At 40.3% G+C, this 18096-nt stretch overlaps 1 protein-coding gene across 6 annotated transcripts in view; it reads right to left on the bottom strand.

Annotated features, from left to right (window-relative positions):
* LOC116684793 (semaphorin-5B) overlaps nucleotides 1–18096 on the bottom strand; it is a 167523-nt gene that overhangs the window by 46502 nt on the left and 102925 nt on the right. For all 6 annotated transcript variants that reach the window (XM_032510213.1, XM_032510216.1, XM_032510215.1 and 3 more), the window contains 4 exons: nucleotides 9779–9841; nucleotides 8862–8960; nucleotides 8509–8722; nucleotides 3745–4030 (listed from right to left, as the gene is read on the bottom strand). In XM_032510213.1, the coding sequence (XP_032366104.1) occupies nucleotides 3745–4030; nucleotides 8509–8722; nucleotides 8862–8960; nucleotides 9779–9841 (662 nt within the window). The remainder of the gene's footprint in view (nucleotides 1–3744; nucleotides 4031–8508; nucleotides 8723–8861; nucleotides 8961–9778; nucleotides 9842–18096) is intronic.

Here is an 18096-nt window from a genome sequence, read left to right as displayed (position 1 = left end):
AGAGACATTTAAGGACTGTCTGGTCCTCTGTTCGTCTTGTGTGGTGTACCAACTAAAGCTAATTACATTTTTTGTAGATATTTTGTCACTCTAAATACATAACAGGGGCTTAATGGCAGACTCAAGATTAACTGGTCTAAAAGTATTCTCTCCTTTATTCCCCAATTTGTTTTCATCATCATCCACACACACTGAGCTAATTTAGATGATAAATGTCAGGACATTTCTGGCTTTAAGTATTCCCCTTGCTATTTTGTTGATATTAAATTAGAGCAAAAATGCAGGATCTATACACTGTATCTGGTTACCACTCATGCCTATTCATATTAATCATCTAATCTAAGCCCTTTAAGAAAGTATGCAATTGCAAATGTGTGGGATGTAAATGAAATGTTTAATAGCTTTCCGCTCGCAAAAGAGCAATATTAAAAAGTGGCAGTAGAACCTTTTAAATAAGAAATAAGTAATACATTTAAATAATTGACAAGATAGACAAATCATTTCTGTTGTGAATGTCTTCACAGATATAATAAACTGTGGGGGGATCTGTACTAGGGTTTATTACCGGGACCTGAGATCACTTTGTTAACTGGAATTTGAATCAACATCTACTCCCATTTTCCAAGAAGAATGTGTGCATGTGTGAGTTTCCCTTGTCCGGTAATTACTGGTCATTGACGGAATAAAAAAGGATGAGGACCGAAAATTCAAATTGTCTCCGGTCAGAATGACCAGTGGAAATAATTCCCTCTGCACAATTTGAATTGTGTAAAAATAGGCTACAGTAATTTTTTCATCTTTCGTCTAATTAAAACAATGAGCAATCATGTTTTTTGATTTAGAAAGGACTTTAGACTGTAGCAATAAAGGAAAACAAGCAAAAAAATCTTCTTATCTTTGGAAAGCAAAAGGGAAAAGATTGTGAATTACTTCATAACACAAAGCAGCGATTGGTCTAACGTATATGAAGCCAAGAAATTGCCAGCAAGGATGAGTAAGCACCAGCTACACCAAAAAACAATATTAACTGTGCAAATTATTAACAACATACCTAAGTAAAATAAATAAATAGCCAAAGCTATAACTTCTGTTTTCTTTGTAACAAAATACTGTTAAAAAACAAACTCTATTGTGGGATGATTCAAGCTTATTGAAAATTCTTGTTCAATCAGGTTCTCTTACATTTTTAAAGCAAATTAAATGACTACTCTTTTTCACAGTACTGTGCAGTGTGACACAATTCACTACCTTTTACTGAAAGCTAGCATCTAACTCGCGTTTAATTAATTAGCCAGTAAGGTGCGATTTTTGGCAGCCAGCCTTCCAAAAGAAAGCACAGGAAACGGAGTCTCAGTTCACCCTGTCCCCCCCCCCCGATGTAAGTCGAGTGCAGATTTGAGCCGCGCATGCGTCACTTTGCGCTGAGTGAAGATGTGAGTTGCACATGCGTCACTTTGCGACGAGTAGCATACAAGATGCTAACAAGAGATTTCTGTAATGTCAACGCAGTAAAAATATTAACGAAGTTGGGTTCACTGCTGGCTACAAGTTAGCAGTCAAACACAACAAAGACTTTCACATGAATGGTGTGTTGACCTAACGTTAGCAATCAAACAATCATAGGTAGATAAAAACGTTTTTGAAATGATTCCCATCTTCTGTTATTGTTCGTAATTAGAAAAGTTTATCATTTCATGGATTTTACAAATTTCAGTATGACACGTTATGCCGTAAACCATTTAAATCTGCGAATGCACAACTCACATCTGCACTCGACATCGGGGAGTGACACACTTTCCGTACTCCGTGTCCACGGACAGCTGTAGGCTTGTTCCGGTGTTGTGTGTTATGTGCGCTGTCAAACATGCAGACACTTTCCTGAAACCACTTACGGGATTGACACAAGTCCACAGCCGCCCGCGGCGCGTACCGTATGTTCGAGCCCATTTCCACTGCTGCCATCTGAAGTTTGTCAGCGTGTGTCTGCCTGGTATAGCCTACTCTCGGACGGCCAATTTAAGCCGGTCCTCAAGTAAACATAGTTTCATGTGTCACGTAGCATTTAAGGAGCAGAAAAAAGGAGCTTAAAACACCACTTGCGATGCGATCTTGTGATCTGGACGGGAAAGGGTAACTCTGGGAGTTGGAAGGGGTGTGTTTCAATTCTGCCTTCTCACAGAGAGACACAGTATCGTGGATCTGAGCGCTTTCGTTTTATATTGCATGTTGTTACAGCCCTAATCGTCACCCATTGGTTTGTCGAGATCTGCTTAGAGTTGTCGAGTTTGCCATTACGGGTGCAGCCATCCTGGTTGCGGACGTTACAATTTTAGACGAGAGGGAGGAGTGAGGGAGGAGTCCTTACTCTCTACGTTACATTACATACTTTCCTGGCAATCACATCATAGCTACGCCCTAAAACACCCCCTGATTTGTCAAAGATTTGAAAATCAACAAGACCATCATTTTAAAATCTTTCTACGTTGCAGAACGCTAGCGACACTAGACAAACTAGCAATTGAGACTGAAAACTCATTATGAAAATGTTTACTGAGGTAATAAATCAAGGAAAAATGGGTCCCTTTCTCACAGACTTCTACAGAAACCAACCTCCTGTTGCAACTGGACGTGTCGCCCTCTGCCGGAATTCAGATAGAATGCAGGTTTAAGGCCCTTCTGCATTTGCAGCACTTCACCGAACCGGATGCTTTGTCCATTAATATTATACAGTCTATGGGTAAAATGTATACCATAGTGGGTGAAACTGGCCAAGGTAGCATAGGTAAAACCCGTCTCCAATGTGCCAGCAGAGAGAGGCTTCTCCCTGCAGATCTGCATCGTAACAGTTGCAGAAACAAAGTGGTTTACAATTATTTAGATTCAAGTTGTCATTTCATAATTTTATGAGCCAGATGGTTTGTACTGTAGTTTGTATTGTTTTATTTTCTCAGCCTAGCTAATGGAAAATAGCCCTATATTAATTCAGATCAGCACAACTATGTGTATTGATTTAATTTTGTTGCCCTCTCCGCGTGTAGCAAGTAGCCTGCAGTTCAATAAAAATAGTATGAATCTACATCCCTTGATGAAATTATTCTTTATATACAGTGTAACGAATAAATTGAAACCTTACAGGTCACACGCCATTTTTTTTAGCGGAAACTCTGCCATGGTTGTTCTCATACTGAGTATTGTATATACTAAAACAAAAACACTTTTTCTAAACCTCATTAACGTCAACAACCAACTGTCAAGACTGACTAAAGTTAGTTATTACGGTGATACTAATTTTAGGGCAAGTCGAAGATTTTCATGCAAACATTGCAACTTACAGTTCAGCTGTGTGGTTAATTATTTTAGAGAATAGGTATGAATGAAGTGGAGTAAACAAAATGCGGGTGGCTGAACAAGTGCCTGCCATGCAGACCTCCAGTCCCAAATCAGAGTGCAGCACAGCATTCAAAAGGTGAAGCATTAGGTACAAGAGGAGCCCTAATGTTAGAACTAAACATGTAACAAAAATGTCTATGTGCTTTTAACATGGAAACAACACAGCTGCAGGGATTTTCCATTTCAGCCATTGCACACAGTGATATCCACAGATCAACACTATGGTATTGGATGGAGGATGGTCAAGTGTCCTTCCATTTTCCTACATCCGAAACCTCATGGGTAAAAAAAAAAAAAACCTTCTTATGCATGTGTAAATAAGTGCAGTGCTGTAATACATTTGTGTGCACTCACACATTGGTCGTGAAGATGCCGTAGATGAGATCTTGCTCAGGCAGGTAGAAGGTGCTCTGCAGCTCGTTGTAGTAGAAGGGAATCTCCCCGGAGCGGGAGCAGTTGAGCCTCGCCTTCATGAACGTAGTCCAGGTGTCCTCCAGGAGAAATCGCCCGCCAATGTCGTTCTTGCAGACCCGAGCCACGCGGGAATAGGCTGTCTTGCCGCAGTCGTGCTCCACTGCGTTTTCCCTCAGGAAGAAGAAGGTGAAGAGGCCGATGTCGTACGCTGAGATAAAGTGGGGCTCTGCCGGGAGGAAGGATCAGGAGAGGACCATTATATAGTGACTCCAGGGAAACAGAAATATTTGCAACATTTATCTTTTGGACGTTGTTGCTTTGACCCTGTACTCCTTGATATTGATTGCAATAAAAACTTTGAAATTCTAGTGTTGCACTACTGAAAAGAGCATCAATGTGAAATGTGTAAATGAAAGGAGCGGGTGCACGGGAAGTAGGAGAGAAGATAAAAAATGGTTACTAATAAATCCGTCTGATGTTTTGATGGTAAATCCATGGAGCTATGTCTGTTTAACTGGATGGCCAGACTGCTTTTATTGCCCTGGGTGACACAGTGGATGATTAATGGCCCTTCCTGCTGGTTGGGTTATCATGTAAAGCAGACTGAATACCAGTTGAACTGGACATTACTGTCATCCTTTGTAAACACATGAGTCATCAGAGAATAATTCATTGCTGTGAGAGCAGGAAAGTCCGTGTTAGTCCTGCATCTAATACATCAAGACTGATTTTGACATCTATATTTGTGCAGGTTTGACATGAAGGTTTTTGGGAATTACAGCTCCAAGCGATTACAAAGTAGGGGTCGAGGACCCCCAGAGGTTGTTGAAGGGGTTCCAGGGGGCCTTTTCACTGTAATAAGTCACCTAGACTACAGTGAGTGGAATGTTATCATTAAAAAAAAAAAAACATTTAAAATACTCAAAAGCAGCCTGTCTTTTGTAGGTTTTCATAAGAGCTATATTCTATTATTTCGTTAATCTGAAAAAGTCAAAGAAAATGACATTGGTCTTTACAATAAGAGATAATTCTTCCTAGTTTTTGGGGCAGAAAGAATCCTTTAAAAGAGAGATGTTGAGTGTGGTAGTGTCAGCCAGCATGTTCTCTGTTAAGTCATTGAGAAAGTCAATATCAAGCTGACCTACAACATCAAATTTGAAGTCAGAATAAGATTTGAAGTAACAGTACAGAACAACGCCCTCCATGTGACATCTTTTACGTGTAGTTGAATTTTGCAACTGATCATTCTGAAAGAAGAAAGGGCCACGGTGCGGTTTTGACACTGAGCCGACTGTGATCACACTGAAGTTTTGTTTTCTATTTCTACTGATCAGTTTTCTTGATGAAACAGAAAATACTCTTGTGCTGCTGTTGCTTCAGTTTTCCACCAGGACCCATTTGTCGTAAGTGATGTCCCACATTCACCTACTCGTACGAACACAAACACAAATGGAGGAATAAAGCTTAATTTACAGATGCATGCACACCTATAAACAAAAGAAAACGAGGGAGTTGCTGATGTTATACACACAATCATGTACACAGCAGGAGATGACCTGTTAACAGCTATGATGGAATGTGCCTCAGGGGCTTTTAACAAGAGAATACAATTTTGAAAAGAAGCAGGAAGAGACAAAACCGCTATCCACACAGCTGCAGCAGCCTCCCTATTCCATTTCATTCCATTTCATCTCTAATAAAACAACAACCTGTGGTTTGGGCCGACCGCATGGTGAAGTAGTATTGTGGCGTAGATTTTTTTTTAACAAAGACAATCAGCTAGGGTAGTGTTCAAATTTTTTTTGCAACTGTAATCACTGTAATCATAGTTATACTGCAAGAATTTGGAGCAAGTGGAATGGCAGGTGCACTTTTTCAAAAAGCCCATCAGATTCATTGTTGTCATAATTATTATTATGCAGGACACACAAAGGTATCATTTAATGATTTCTGTGACAAAAATAACAACTTTAATGTACATACCCATTCAGGAAGTTAATTGGTGCTAACAAGCATGCAGATGAACAAGTGAGTAGTGTTACACCTGTTTGGTCACTTGGACAATTACTGTAAATGATGCTGAAGAAGACTCAACCATTGTAATGCATTAGTGCTACTTTCCATAGAGCTAAAGGCCATAGCAAGAAGCCAATTGTTTTTAAGAATGTAATATGAGTGATACCGTGTGTGTATACAGCATGCCTGAGCTGCCATGCGGACGCACATCAGACTCTCTTTGTTTACATACCTTTGTTTATGCATACTGTACTGTACGTGTGTCAGGCAAAGGGCAGGTGGAGCTGACAGATTCCGCATATTATTACTGAAGCTGTGTGGGTGTAAATGCGTGAGTTTTTCAGGACCCTGCTGAGTGGTAAACAGATTGTTCAATCCGTCAGGCTGGTTAGGTGCTGCCATCATTGCATGACAATTTTAGATCAAACACAGATACAGTTTAAAAAGTGAGGCTATTTAATATTCACATAAACAGATTCTGCATGAAGAAAAAAAAAAAGTAAAAAATGACATCTGTCCAAACAGGACAGATGGTTCGATGTTCACTTTTTTAAACTTGTTAGGTAGCCACATCCAGATTGTTCTGTTGCTATACTACTAATTTGTTTTTCCAAAAACGTATACTTCCTTATTATTTCAGTGTCAACTCTCTGTCTTTACACTTCTCAGTGTCATGGGCTTACTAAGCACATGACTTTGAAATCAGACGGCGGTCCACATTCTGTGTCCCATGTGTTGCTAGTAGAAAAAGTCAAAAAAAGGTCAAGTCATCCCACCTAATTATTCAAGTCAGCATTTTTCAAAGAGTCAAGTAATTGAGTTGCCAAAACACAAACATAAACACATTAATCATTCTTCATTTTAGTCAGACAGACTTCCAATTTTTTAACTAAAAATACAGTTACATTTTGGGGGAAAGCGGTGCTCTCTGAGGAAGCTCTTAGAGCAGCGAGGCAAGAACCATAATAAACACATACTTAAACATTAAACCTCAGTAAAGTCAACACTACCACAGGCTTTGCACATAAGGAAGAGATTACTGTGGTGAAGGAAAGTGCAGCAGCAAATAGTGCTGACATTAAAATATCAGCCGAGTGATTTTGAGAGGTGTCAGGTTATGATGGCCACCCTGTACACCTATATGTATACTGCATGATAGCCAAGCAGCAACGTAGTTATAAACAGGGATTGGGACATTACTTCTCTCAGTTTTATTTTATATTCTACAAATATATTATAAAAGATGAGAGGAGTGAGAGCAAATAATGGAAATATAATAAATATGTTGTTACATATAAAGTATTGAAGACTCTGAAGATTGAGAGAAGCGCAGACACATTTTTTGGATTTTTTTTCTCACAGGCAACTCTATAGTACCTTGTGTCATTCAGATGCATGATGGGAAACAATTGGTTGGCGCCTGGCGTGCTACGAATCCAATAAGGGAATAGATTGATTAGATCCAGGACCCCGTCCTTGCCTTTCAGTTCTCCTGAACTGGAGAGGCTTAACGCTGGAAATGAGATTTTCATTCATACTTCAAATCCACCGGGAACTCAACTCCATAACCCCCACAGAAGCTACAAGGCAAAGCAGTCTGTGATGCCATGAATGTACGTGCTGCAGTGCAACATGTGTGTTGAAACTGTGTGTGCAGCCAGCTGTGATTATGCTGTTGAGGGCACTAACCCCTTTTGCTACTCATCTTTTTTCCTACAACATGCTCTTTTGTGTGTTGTGTGTCTGACTTTTAAACACACACACAAAAACTTGGACACACATGGAAACACATGCTATATGCATAGACTGTGCGCATACTATATACTATAAATACACACATCTACACACACACACATAGATACACATACATACGTATACACACACATATATATATACTGTATATGTATATATTGTCCATCTATATTTCTGCTGGAGTCAGGATGTGTGTGAATGGATTTCTGCTGTGGCGTGTTCAGAGGAAAAGGCACAGCGTCAGCAGCAGCGAGATTATCGACACCGACACCAGCAGGATTGACAGCATTTCATGTTCTTTGCCATTCTATTAATCCCAGCAATACCTATGCCTAACCTGTGCTGTGTGTTCCACACACAACATCAAATCCAAACAGTCTCTGTAATCCTATGATAACACATCTGTCGGATTGATCTATCTTGGCGGTAACAAAAGAGTCGATTGTGTTGGAAACAAAAGTGCACACTTGGCCCATCTGCTGCTCCAAGCAGGCCTTAGAAAATGTTACAGCAAGAATTTGCAGAGATTGTTTGACACCGTGTTAACCATGTGTGGATTATTTGCAAATCCAACAAGAGTTTAAACCCGATCAAATTACTAATAAAATACTGAATTTCTCACATCTGATACGAAACAGTGACAACACACTGACACTGAAAAACAAAGCCATAGCTCAAGCCAGTACACTCCAGAGCATTTCATCAGTATTTCTGCAGATTGTACAGAACTATGTGTTTTGAAAGGTCGTCAATGAAAATCTCAAATCTTTCCAGCAAAGCAAGTTGTTTGAAAGAGTCACATTTTTCTCTGTGAACTTGTGACAGCTGTTTTTCACAAACTAAAAACAATCGTTAGCTGAAGCACAGAAAAAAAAATGGCAAAATAGCTCAAATGAGCTTTTCAGTGTCAGCGAAGTTCTTGCTGTGCTACTGTACCATTGAGCCATTTGGAGTTGTACTGTGCAGTCCGGAGAGGTGGCATGCCGCCAAGGCTGCGGTATATGACAGGGTCACGACCAGAGAAGTCGATGACGGTAGCAGCATACAGCTCTCCACTCTCTGTCACCACCGCTGTGGAGTTGTGGCGAGGGTCGTACGGGCAGCGCGCCACACCGTTTACCCGCTCTAGCACACTGCTCATGTTGCCCACCTGCGATGGATGAAAAGATTCAGAAATGGAAGTGAAAGGGGAGAGACAGGGAGAGAAAGTGACAGTAGCAGGTTAAGTCTTTTTAGTGTTTCAGTGAATTTTTACAAAATGACACGCACAAACACGCACTTATCCGTACCTCTCGGGTGATGCATAGTGGCTGGAAAGCATTGGTTCCACAGGTCATGACCTCAGTCTTGTTCACCAGCAGGACTCTGATGTAGTTCTGACATTCAATCTGCAGAGAAGTGAAAGAAGAAAGCTTTCAAAAACGTACTGTACTGCAGAGAAAAGCTGAGATGGCAAGCTAAATATTCTTTGCCGTGTTGCTGAGAAGAACAATGGACCAAGTCCTCTGCTATCAGACTGGCATGCAACCAAAAGCAGAGCAATTCAGTGTCTGCAGGTTTCACTCTTGTAAATCCATTGTTCAAAAATAAGAGTTGGCCTACTCGTTTGCAGCTGAATGGAAGCCTATTTGTGACATCAACAGAGGCTCTACAGTCAGTAAGTGTTTCAGTAAAAAGAGTCAAATCGGTTTTAACAAAAGGCATGAAATAGATTTATTGGTAATGAAACAATTTCATGCAAGAATATTTTTTGTAAATGGCGGAGCTTTGTGTTGTGTCAAAGATCGGAGTTAATTGCAGTGAAGCAAGTTTCAAAGAGGATTGATTGTTGTGTATTGGGTATCACCCTTCAGTCTGTAGGCACTGAGGGAGATAAAAGTGACAGTGAAATCAGTTACTCACGAAATAAACAAAATAAGATGACTGATTGCAGCTCTGGTTATCAGATATTTGAAAGGTAGTCCCTTTGTGTGTCTCACTATGCCCTTGTCTCTCTTGTGTGCATTTTCCCTCTCTTCCCTTTGCCCTCTCTCGTATCTGCAAAAAACAACAACTCTTGATTGAAGGGTTTGAAATAGCTGTTCTTTACAGCCCATGAGGTGCACAAGGACCTTGCCAGAACAGCCAGAAGATATCAAGATGGCCTCTCTGTAAGCCAGGCTTCACAGACATGAAGTGTTGTAATTGGGGACGGGGTCGAGGTTACCTCTGTTTTGCCTTTGCTCTGACAGGATGTCCTCGTTTCCTCGTCCGGTGCCCATTCTGTCGCCTAGGAAAAAAAAAGAAAAAACCCAAGGATGACAAAGAGGCCAAAAAGCAGTCAGCTGAGTCCTTCAGACACTACAAAAGAATTATGCAACAGCTGACTGTTGCTAATACTGTAGGCACGCACAAAAAGATGCATGAAAAGACTTTAACCTCATTGCTGTTTGTTTATTGTGTAAACATGGCGACCGGCTTGCCAGCCAAGAGCTTATTCGAGAGTAGCGGGCATGGTACCCAACGAGGCAGTTGAAGGGCTGAGGACGGCATTAGCATGTAAATGGATTTCTCTCCATCTTCTTCTTCTTCCCCTTTCTATCTCTCGCTCGGAAAGTCTGCAGCCCCCCCCCCCCCCCGCGTTTTCCCTCCAGCCAATTATATTCCTGTTGATGGTTCTGTCTTGGGCTTAATTATGGATGCAGGCAGCAGCACTGCACGACTGCACTGCAAAAACACTAATGCATGTGCATACACACATGTCGCTTGGCCACCAGAGCTGCACTGGCTCTCGTTAAGAGGGTTGAGAGATGTCCCTCTCTTGGCGTGATCTGTATACGTGCAAGGTGCCAGGGGACCCCTGTTGGATGTCATTGGCCTCATTTTACTCTTCCTTCTCCATCTCTCTTCTCTGATCTGACTGCCCAAGTAAAAAGGTTGACTAAATGTCTAAAAATAAAAAAGGATGCAAATATTTAACATCATGTGTCAGATCCTCCATCTTTCTATCTGTCTGTTTGTCTTTATTTATTTCTCTCCTCCTCCAAAGGGATTATTGCAATACACAGGAGGACCCACTGCAGATAATTATCTTTGTCTAATGAATCACCTTCCCAGGACAAACGACCAGTGGGACAAAGTTGTAACCCAACATTCAGTGGAGCTTGCCAACTAAGGCCAACCAAGAGTCAACACTAAACTGGGTCAGTATTCCAGGAGCCAAATGGAAACCTCAAACAAACCGTAAACTTCAGGAGAAACAACTAAGGCTGATTTACTATGTGGCTCATCATCAACACCTACATATATGCAGTCTTGAACAATTTCATTTTTTTGTTTGAATTTGTTCGGTAGTAACATAACTGTGCTTTTTGGATCCTCATTTTGCCTTAATTAAAGCTCAGTAGATGGGACTAAACACTGTTTAGCCCAAAGATTCAGTGTCTGCTGGGAAAACATAGTTTTTGCGTTAATGACATTTATTTTTAGATCTGTGGTATAGAGAATAGCACTTTAAGAATTTAAATGGAAATAAAACAGTAGAAGCACATTTAATGAGAAACTGAAGAGAACTGCCAAAATCGTTCTTGGGAAAAGATGTTGATTTAAAATTTGCTGAGCGCTCCTATCTTTTTGAAGTATATAAATAGATATCTTATTTCACAGATCATGAAGTATATTGACCATGCTTGAAGAAGTGGAAGTTCACGATTTTGGATGATTAGCCTCTGCATACATTTTTGCTAATGAGTGAAAACACCAGACTGAACAGTACTATCCACAGCCTAATGAGCTAGTCAAACATCTGCACATTGTCCAGGGATTTCTTTTATTGCTTTTATATTAAGATGATATTGATGGACATTCATGAGTGTCTGATCTGTTTGTGCTGCCAAAATAATCATCCACATTTATGATACTGTTTGATTGTTTGAGATGAATTAAAGCTCCACTAATCAAATAACTTACCCGGTGTACACTATAGTAGCTGCTCAGCATTGCAGACAGAGAAAGTGAGAAAATAACTGGTGAACAAGGTGGAACATCAGCTTAAAAGTCAGATCATTAGCTGGACAGAAACACATTTCCAAGGCCAACAACTTTAGAAGGCGGACTGTGTTTGGACAGTTTGTCTTTAAAGGTCTCATATAATGCTAACTTTTCAGGTCACTTTGGGGACACTGCAACAAGCTGTACCACAACATTGACCTTTCATCACATTATAAAGTGTGTTTTTACATATCGAGCTAAAACTGAGCCACATCAGCACACGAGTCATGTGTAGTGTAATCTGATGAATAGAAATCCAACATTTACTCTCCCATGCATTATTTCTGTTTTTGTCTCCACCAACTCCTGAAGGAAATAGCTGACTCTAGATGCTTCACTATGTTCATCATGTCTGCTACTTTTGTTGCTACAGCTGGAAACCAGGTTGATGGGAGCCGTGAGAGTGAAATAAAAATGTAAAGCCTGAAACCAAAAGTGCTGAAAGACACTCACGGAAAGACACTCACAGAGCTGAGAGGAACTGCAGTCCAATGATAATTCTGTGTCATTTGATCTATTGTTAATGTAAAAATATTGATTAGGGTAGCTTCAACCAAGCTAAACTAAACTAAGCACAAAAAACGGGCAAAAAATATCTACAACAACATGTAAGCGCAAGCTTAAGCAGAGATTGAGGCAAATTCATTAGCATTTTAACCTCTTGAAGCACACTGGAAAATATATGATTTTCTCGCCTAAATTTTTACCCCCTAAAACATGCTGCAGTTTCCACATGCTTTGGCCCTCTGTGATGACCCTGAGTTCATTGTGAAGCTAACACTCTCAGCTTGTTGTTTCTAGTGGCATTGTGACACTAGGCCTTATTGACACAGAGCTACAGAGGTTAGAACACAGAATTTCTATTTCCGTCCAAGTAAATCATCTAAAAAATTAATAAAAATCACTACTGTAAGCATATTACAACTGCTATATACTAAAATAGTACCCTAGCCACATGTCTCAACTTTGAACAGAAAAAATCCAGAAGAAAATTGCTTATAAAATGGATTTTATATGAATGTTTTTCTACAGATATGTCTGTGCGTTTGTCTAATTTCTTATTTCTAAAAAAGCCCAAAAGTGCTAAATACATAACTTCTGAAATACAAAAACACATCCACATCACTCACACACATTCCTAAAATAAGTAGATACATAGATTTATAGGAATAAGTAATCATAATTTGATGAAATGGTGAAATGCCATAAGACAGCCTTATTTTTGGCTTTCAGACAGCTGGAGTGAACTCAGGGATAGGTTTTTGTTGGCCATGTCTGGTACCATTCAACTCGTCTTTTTACTAGCTACACAGCGATGCCAGTTTTATGGCCGGTCCTTCTAATTGGTGGCTTCAACTGTCATTCTTTCCCACGAGGGCCCAATGGGAGCTGAACGATAGGGTTGGTTTAGTTTGAGTGTATCTTTTGATAGAATCATGCTATTGGTTGGCAACCAGGTTCATTCGAACGTGCTGGCACCACAGATTACAATGATGTGTCGACATGATTTCTAGCGCGCACAGGGAAAAAGTTACACGCCATCAAAACCGAGAAATGATGCACTACCTAGATTTTTGAATGTCGAAACTTGGCCAGAAACTACAAGATTGTGAGGGGACCAGATAATTATGGATTACAAGGCTTGGATATTCTAATAGTTTTACATGTTTACGAAGGAGGAATACCACGTTTTCGGCGATCTTTCACCGCTGTGATTAAAGACACGAGCAGACAGGTAGGAAAGCACACTCAATTTAGACTCGAATATGTCTGTCTTGCTGTACTTCAGAACATGATTGTAACCGTTGTGAGTCACCTTATTGCTTGTGTGTGGGCTCGATGGAATCATGAGACTTTAAGCTTTCTAACGATGTATGACTTGAGCGTGTTTATGACGGTTTAATGCTTGCAATTTATGACGGAAGTCAGCACTTCCGAAAAACGGCGAAGATAAATCCCGGTGCCGGGACCTATACGCCCAACACGTTAAAGCTATGTTTAGCTATTGCAGTCGGTAGAGTGCCGGGAAATGGGCTCTGACCCATATGGATAGTTACAGATCATCTCCCCATCTCCCAGAGCAGCTCCCTTCAATTAACCCATATCAGACTGCACTGGGGAGTGAGACAGCACCAGTGGAAAGCCATATAAAGTAAACTGTGATTAAAATGAAACTTGAGCCCTAGGCACTGAACATGAAGTAGACGAAGAAATAAAAATAAAAGTGGCTAATGTTCTCTGCGGGAGCTTGTCTGTCTAGCCATTCTGATCGTGTTGCCGCCGAACACTACACAGGCACTCGACAAACTCACATCCACTTCCCATGAGCACAGCGAACAGCATGGCACCTTTCATTCAGAGAGCAGCTTTGCCCCCTCTACGGAAGTCCATCACTCGGCTTGTTGAAATGAAAACACTGCTCCTCCACAGCCCCTGCCTGTCAGCCCTTGACAGCCTGGGGACCGATGGGGTGACGTCATTGTAAACACACCCACACACACACACACACACACACACACACACACACAACACACACACACACACACACACAGACACACACACACACACGCAGGATGATGGATGCCTTTGTGATGAATCATGGATTGAGGTATTAGCATCTTTTTGGCAGGGCCCCGTTTCCAAGCATCCCCATCGGCTTAACCCGCTGACCTTCACCAGAATGTGCCCCCCACCCCCCCACTACCCTCTCTGTCCATCTCTTCTTCTTCACACCACTTTGGAACAAAGCCACACTCACACAGAGCCTGTGAGAATACCAACTCCACCTCAACATCCTCTCCCTCAAATACCTTCCCTCTGTACCAAATGCTGAATGGCCTGACTGCCATCAACAGGGTGAATAAAAGCTGTTTAATGTGTGGGCAGTATCCAGTGCTCATTTTTTCACTAATAAAAGTTCTCCTTAACCTATTTTCACATATCCCAAGTTGATATTGAGGTTTTGATTTGCTTTATAATTAATCATTTGTAATGTAGAAGTACCAGTCAGCGTGCAGGTGTACGCAATGTTGCAGAGGTAGGCCAAAAATGCAACAACATTAGATCAAATTTAGTTAAATAATTAAAAAATGCTATGGCCATGGCTATGGTGAGGTTTAGGCACAAGAACTACTAGGTTAAAGAATAGTTTGCCATTTTGGGAAACAGGGTTATTGGTTGTCTTGCTGAGACTTAGACGAAAAGATTGAGACTGCTTTCATGTCCGTATAGTAAATATAAAGCTACCGTCAGCAGCCAGGTTAGCTTAGCTTACTACAAAGACTGGAAAGAGTAGCAAACAGCTAGTCAGTCTGTACAAAATTAACAAAATCCATTTACACTTAAAGCTAATGTTAAAACCATGTTAAAACCTGTTCAATATGTACAAAAACTCATGTATAGAAATGACAAATCAATGTTTTACAGAAGGTTAAGCTTTATGCTAAGCTACTGTAACCTGCTTTTAGTTTCATATTTACCAATTTGTATCTAATTTTCGGCAAGAAAGTGAAGAAGCAGAAGTGTAATTCATTTAAGATTAGGGAAAGACTGTTGTTATGATAAAAAATAAAAAATAAACCCATGTCGACTGTTGAAAGGAAATGGATACCAAACAATGGTCTCCCATGTCAAAGTCACACACTTTGTCAACCCCAACCTCTTTACCTAGCCACCATGTCCAACAGACCTGGCTTCATCACATTCCAGCTCCGACCCTGTAGGAGATGAATAACTGCAAATATCTACTAGATACGTGAGTGGAGTATCACACCCAGCTGTAATTTTCTGCCAAAACATCTTGCAACTGTGAAGAGTGACATCCAATTTTAGTGATTTTGTAGTGTTTGTTGGATTATTTCTCCTTCCTCCTTAAAGCAGGTGACGAAATGCATTTCATATGCAATATTCAGAAAATACAGATTGAAGATAAAGCTAAGACACTGTGCTGCACAATGCCACAAATATGTCTCATCTATCATGGGTGAGCTGCAAAAGTGTATTAAAAAATGCTTGTAAAACACACAAAAAGTCAGAAAACGCCTCTAAACATTATTGGAAATGTGTCTGAACAACAGGCTGCTTATAGATGATCTGCTTCTGAAACACTTGCAGTGTACATTTAAGCCACGCCAGAGATGTGATGGAACCATAGTGCAACTAGAAGGTGGCATCCAGTAGACATGAGGGGTAAAAGTTTTTCTGGCACTACAACAACATTAATACTTCCATCTTTGCTTTTGAGAGAGTCCTAATTTGCACAGCCTCTTGAAGTCTTTGTCGGGTAAACATCAACCTAGGTTGAGGATTAAGGCATTTGAATAAACAACCAATACTGTTTACCAGGTAAGGGCAATGTGAGTACACATTTTAGTACACATAGATGGGTTTTATTAACCAAACAAAAGCATTATATGGAGGAAACAAGAAAAAACCTTCAACATGTAATTTACATCACTGTTACTGATTCACAAAATACCAGAAATTAAAAGTCAGTCAGACACAGCCATTTGTATGCTCCTATACAGCCCAAGGCCCCGGACCCTGTTTATTATTTGTGCCTGTAGCCTCAAATGCCTGTTAGAGTTCATTTCCATCTATTAGCAAGGCCATCAACCATGTGTTCTCCCTGCCATCAATTCCCCCTCCAAACCAGAGCCTGACACCTCATTTCTCCCAATTCTGCCATTCCTTAAGACACAATAAGAATATCTTGCCCCTGGCAAAACATGAATCTTTTATAGGCAAATAAAATAGCAGAAAATGCAATTAGTAGCAGGAAAGAGGATTAATCACTTTTACTGCAGAAAGATGGTGGCTAGGCTCAAAAGGATTTCTATTTTTACGAGAAGCAAAAAGTAAGGAGGAGAAAAAAAGAAAGATGTAGAGCGGGAAACACTAATGAAGTAAAGAATTTGCGAGCAGCGGAGGCTGCAAATGTGGTCGTTCCTGAAATGTGCCACTGTGTTGATAAGGCCGCCTCTCACTGACACACAGCTAAAATGATGTGTGACAACTAATTATAAATCATGAATATTGTAAATAAGCGTGTCAGGGGAGTAATGGTTGTTTGAATAAGAGCTGTCTGGTACTTGTTATAGTTAAGATAGATTTGTGTACCAATGCAGTGCGATTGGACATAACTGGTGTGATTACTCAAGAAAAGTGTGGAGAACCTTAAAAATATTATGCAATTTCTTTAACAAACAGCCTTAAATTTTAAGGGTCTGATTAATACCTAGCATTTAAAGAAATTCCTTTTAAAATGCCCGTGGCGTAGTCTAATAACTGTCTACACATTATAAAGGAATGCTTTATGGAGGTAGCACCTTTAATAGGAAAATGTCCTTTAAAATCTTTCAATGTTTGTTCAACATTGAGAGCTTTCTTTATTATCAGTTCTCATCAAGGTGTCTTCACATCAAAGCATCCAACTCTTATATACTGGATTTTTCCCTCTCATTTCCAACCGTTCACTCCTCAACATAATTCCTCTTTTGTTTTTCCCTCCATCTATGTAATCTGCTATTTTAAGCAACAACCCACACCCAACACAGTATACACACTCACACCTTGACAATATGGCCAATTTTGGCACAAATTGGTGCCCAGGAGGTGTTGAGGAGAAACACTCAGCACTCCCGCATCGACACAGGAGTAAACACCACTGATTGTGTACACAAGTGGGACACCAGTGATGCTTTATGTGCTTGTCTAACCCACTTGTCAAACACTTTGGACATCCTATGAGTCTGTAACCCCCTGATTATGTTGTTAATTATTACCATCATAACAATATCTGTTTCAATGCTGACTACATGTATGCAATGGGATCTAAATTGGTGTTAAATGCAAAAGGCCTTGGTTACCTTCAACTTACACACTTGTACTCTCTCTATCTCCTAAAAAAAAAAACCTCCTGCTTTGGCAAAGAACTTTGAGTGTTGAAGGTAGAAGTTTGGGTAGTGTTTTACACAGACAAATAGGTCCAAATAGGGAACGCACCGCTCAAGTGGGCATCTCACTAATCATTAATTAGTGATGACAGAAGGTGACTTCCAGACTTAAAAGTAGAAACATATTATACAACATTTTTGGTGTATTTAAAGCGTATTTGTGTGCAGCACTTTCAGCCAGACCTGCATACAAGGCAAACTGGGCTGGTAATGCAGGACGCAGCACATTAGCTAAGTGGGAATTTTGTGGAACAGAACAGTTTAATTGATTGTGAAATGGCAGCGATATACCGGTATATTTGTCACCTATAGACATTTTATCGCTACAGCTGTTGGGGCACACATTTTATGGTAAAAAGCCGGTGTGCTTCATTAATTCGTTCCCTGGTGCACATTTATAGAGTGTATTCCAGCGACTGTAGTGTTATTTTGGGGGGTTGTTACGTCAATGTGTATAGACACCTGTGTTAATCTGTCAGAGTTGAGCACACACTTTTTTTTCATTTGAGCTTGTTAGGTTGAACTCTGTAGTTTTACTCTG

The sequence above is a fragment of the Etheostoma spectabile genome, unplaced genomic scaffold (genome assembly GCF_008692095.1).
Source record: "Etheostoma spectabile isolate EspeVRDwgs_2016 unplaced genomic scaffold, UIUC_Espe_1.0 scaffold00569331, whole genome shotgun sequence".
NCBI lineage: Eukaryota > Metazoa > Chordata > Actinopteri > Perciformes > Percidae > Etheostoma > Etheostoma spectabile.
The sequence above is the reverse complement of the archived record's forward strand: the minus strand, read 5'-3'. Positions and strand labels throughout refer to the sequence as shown.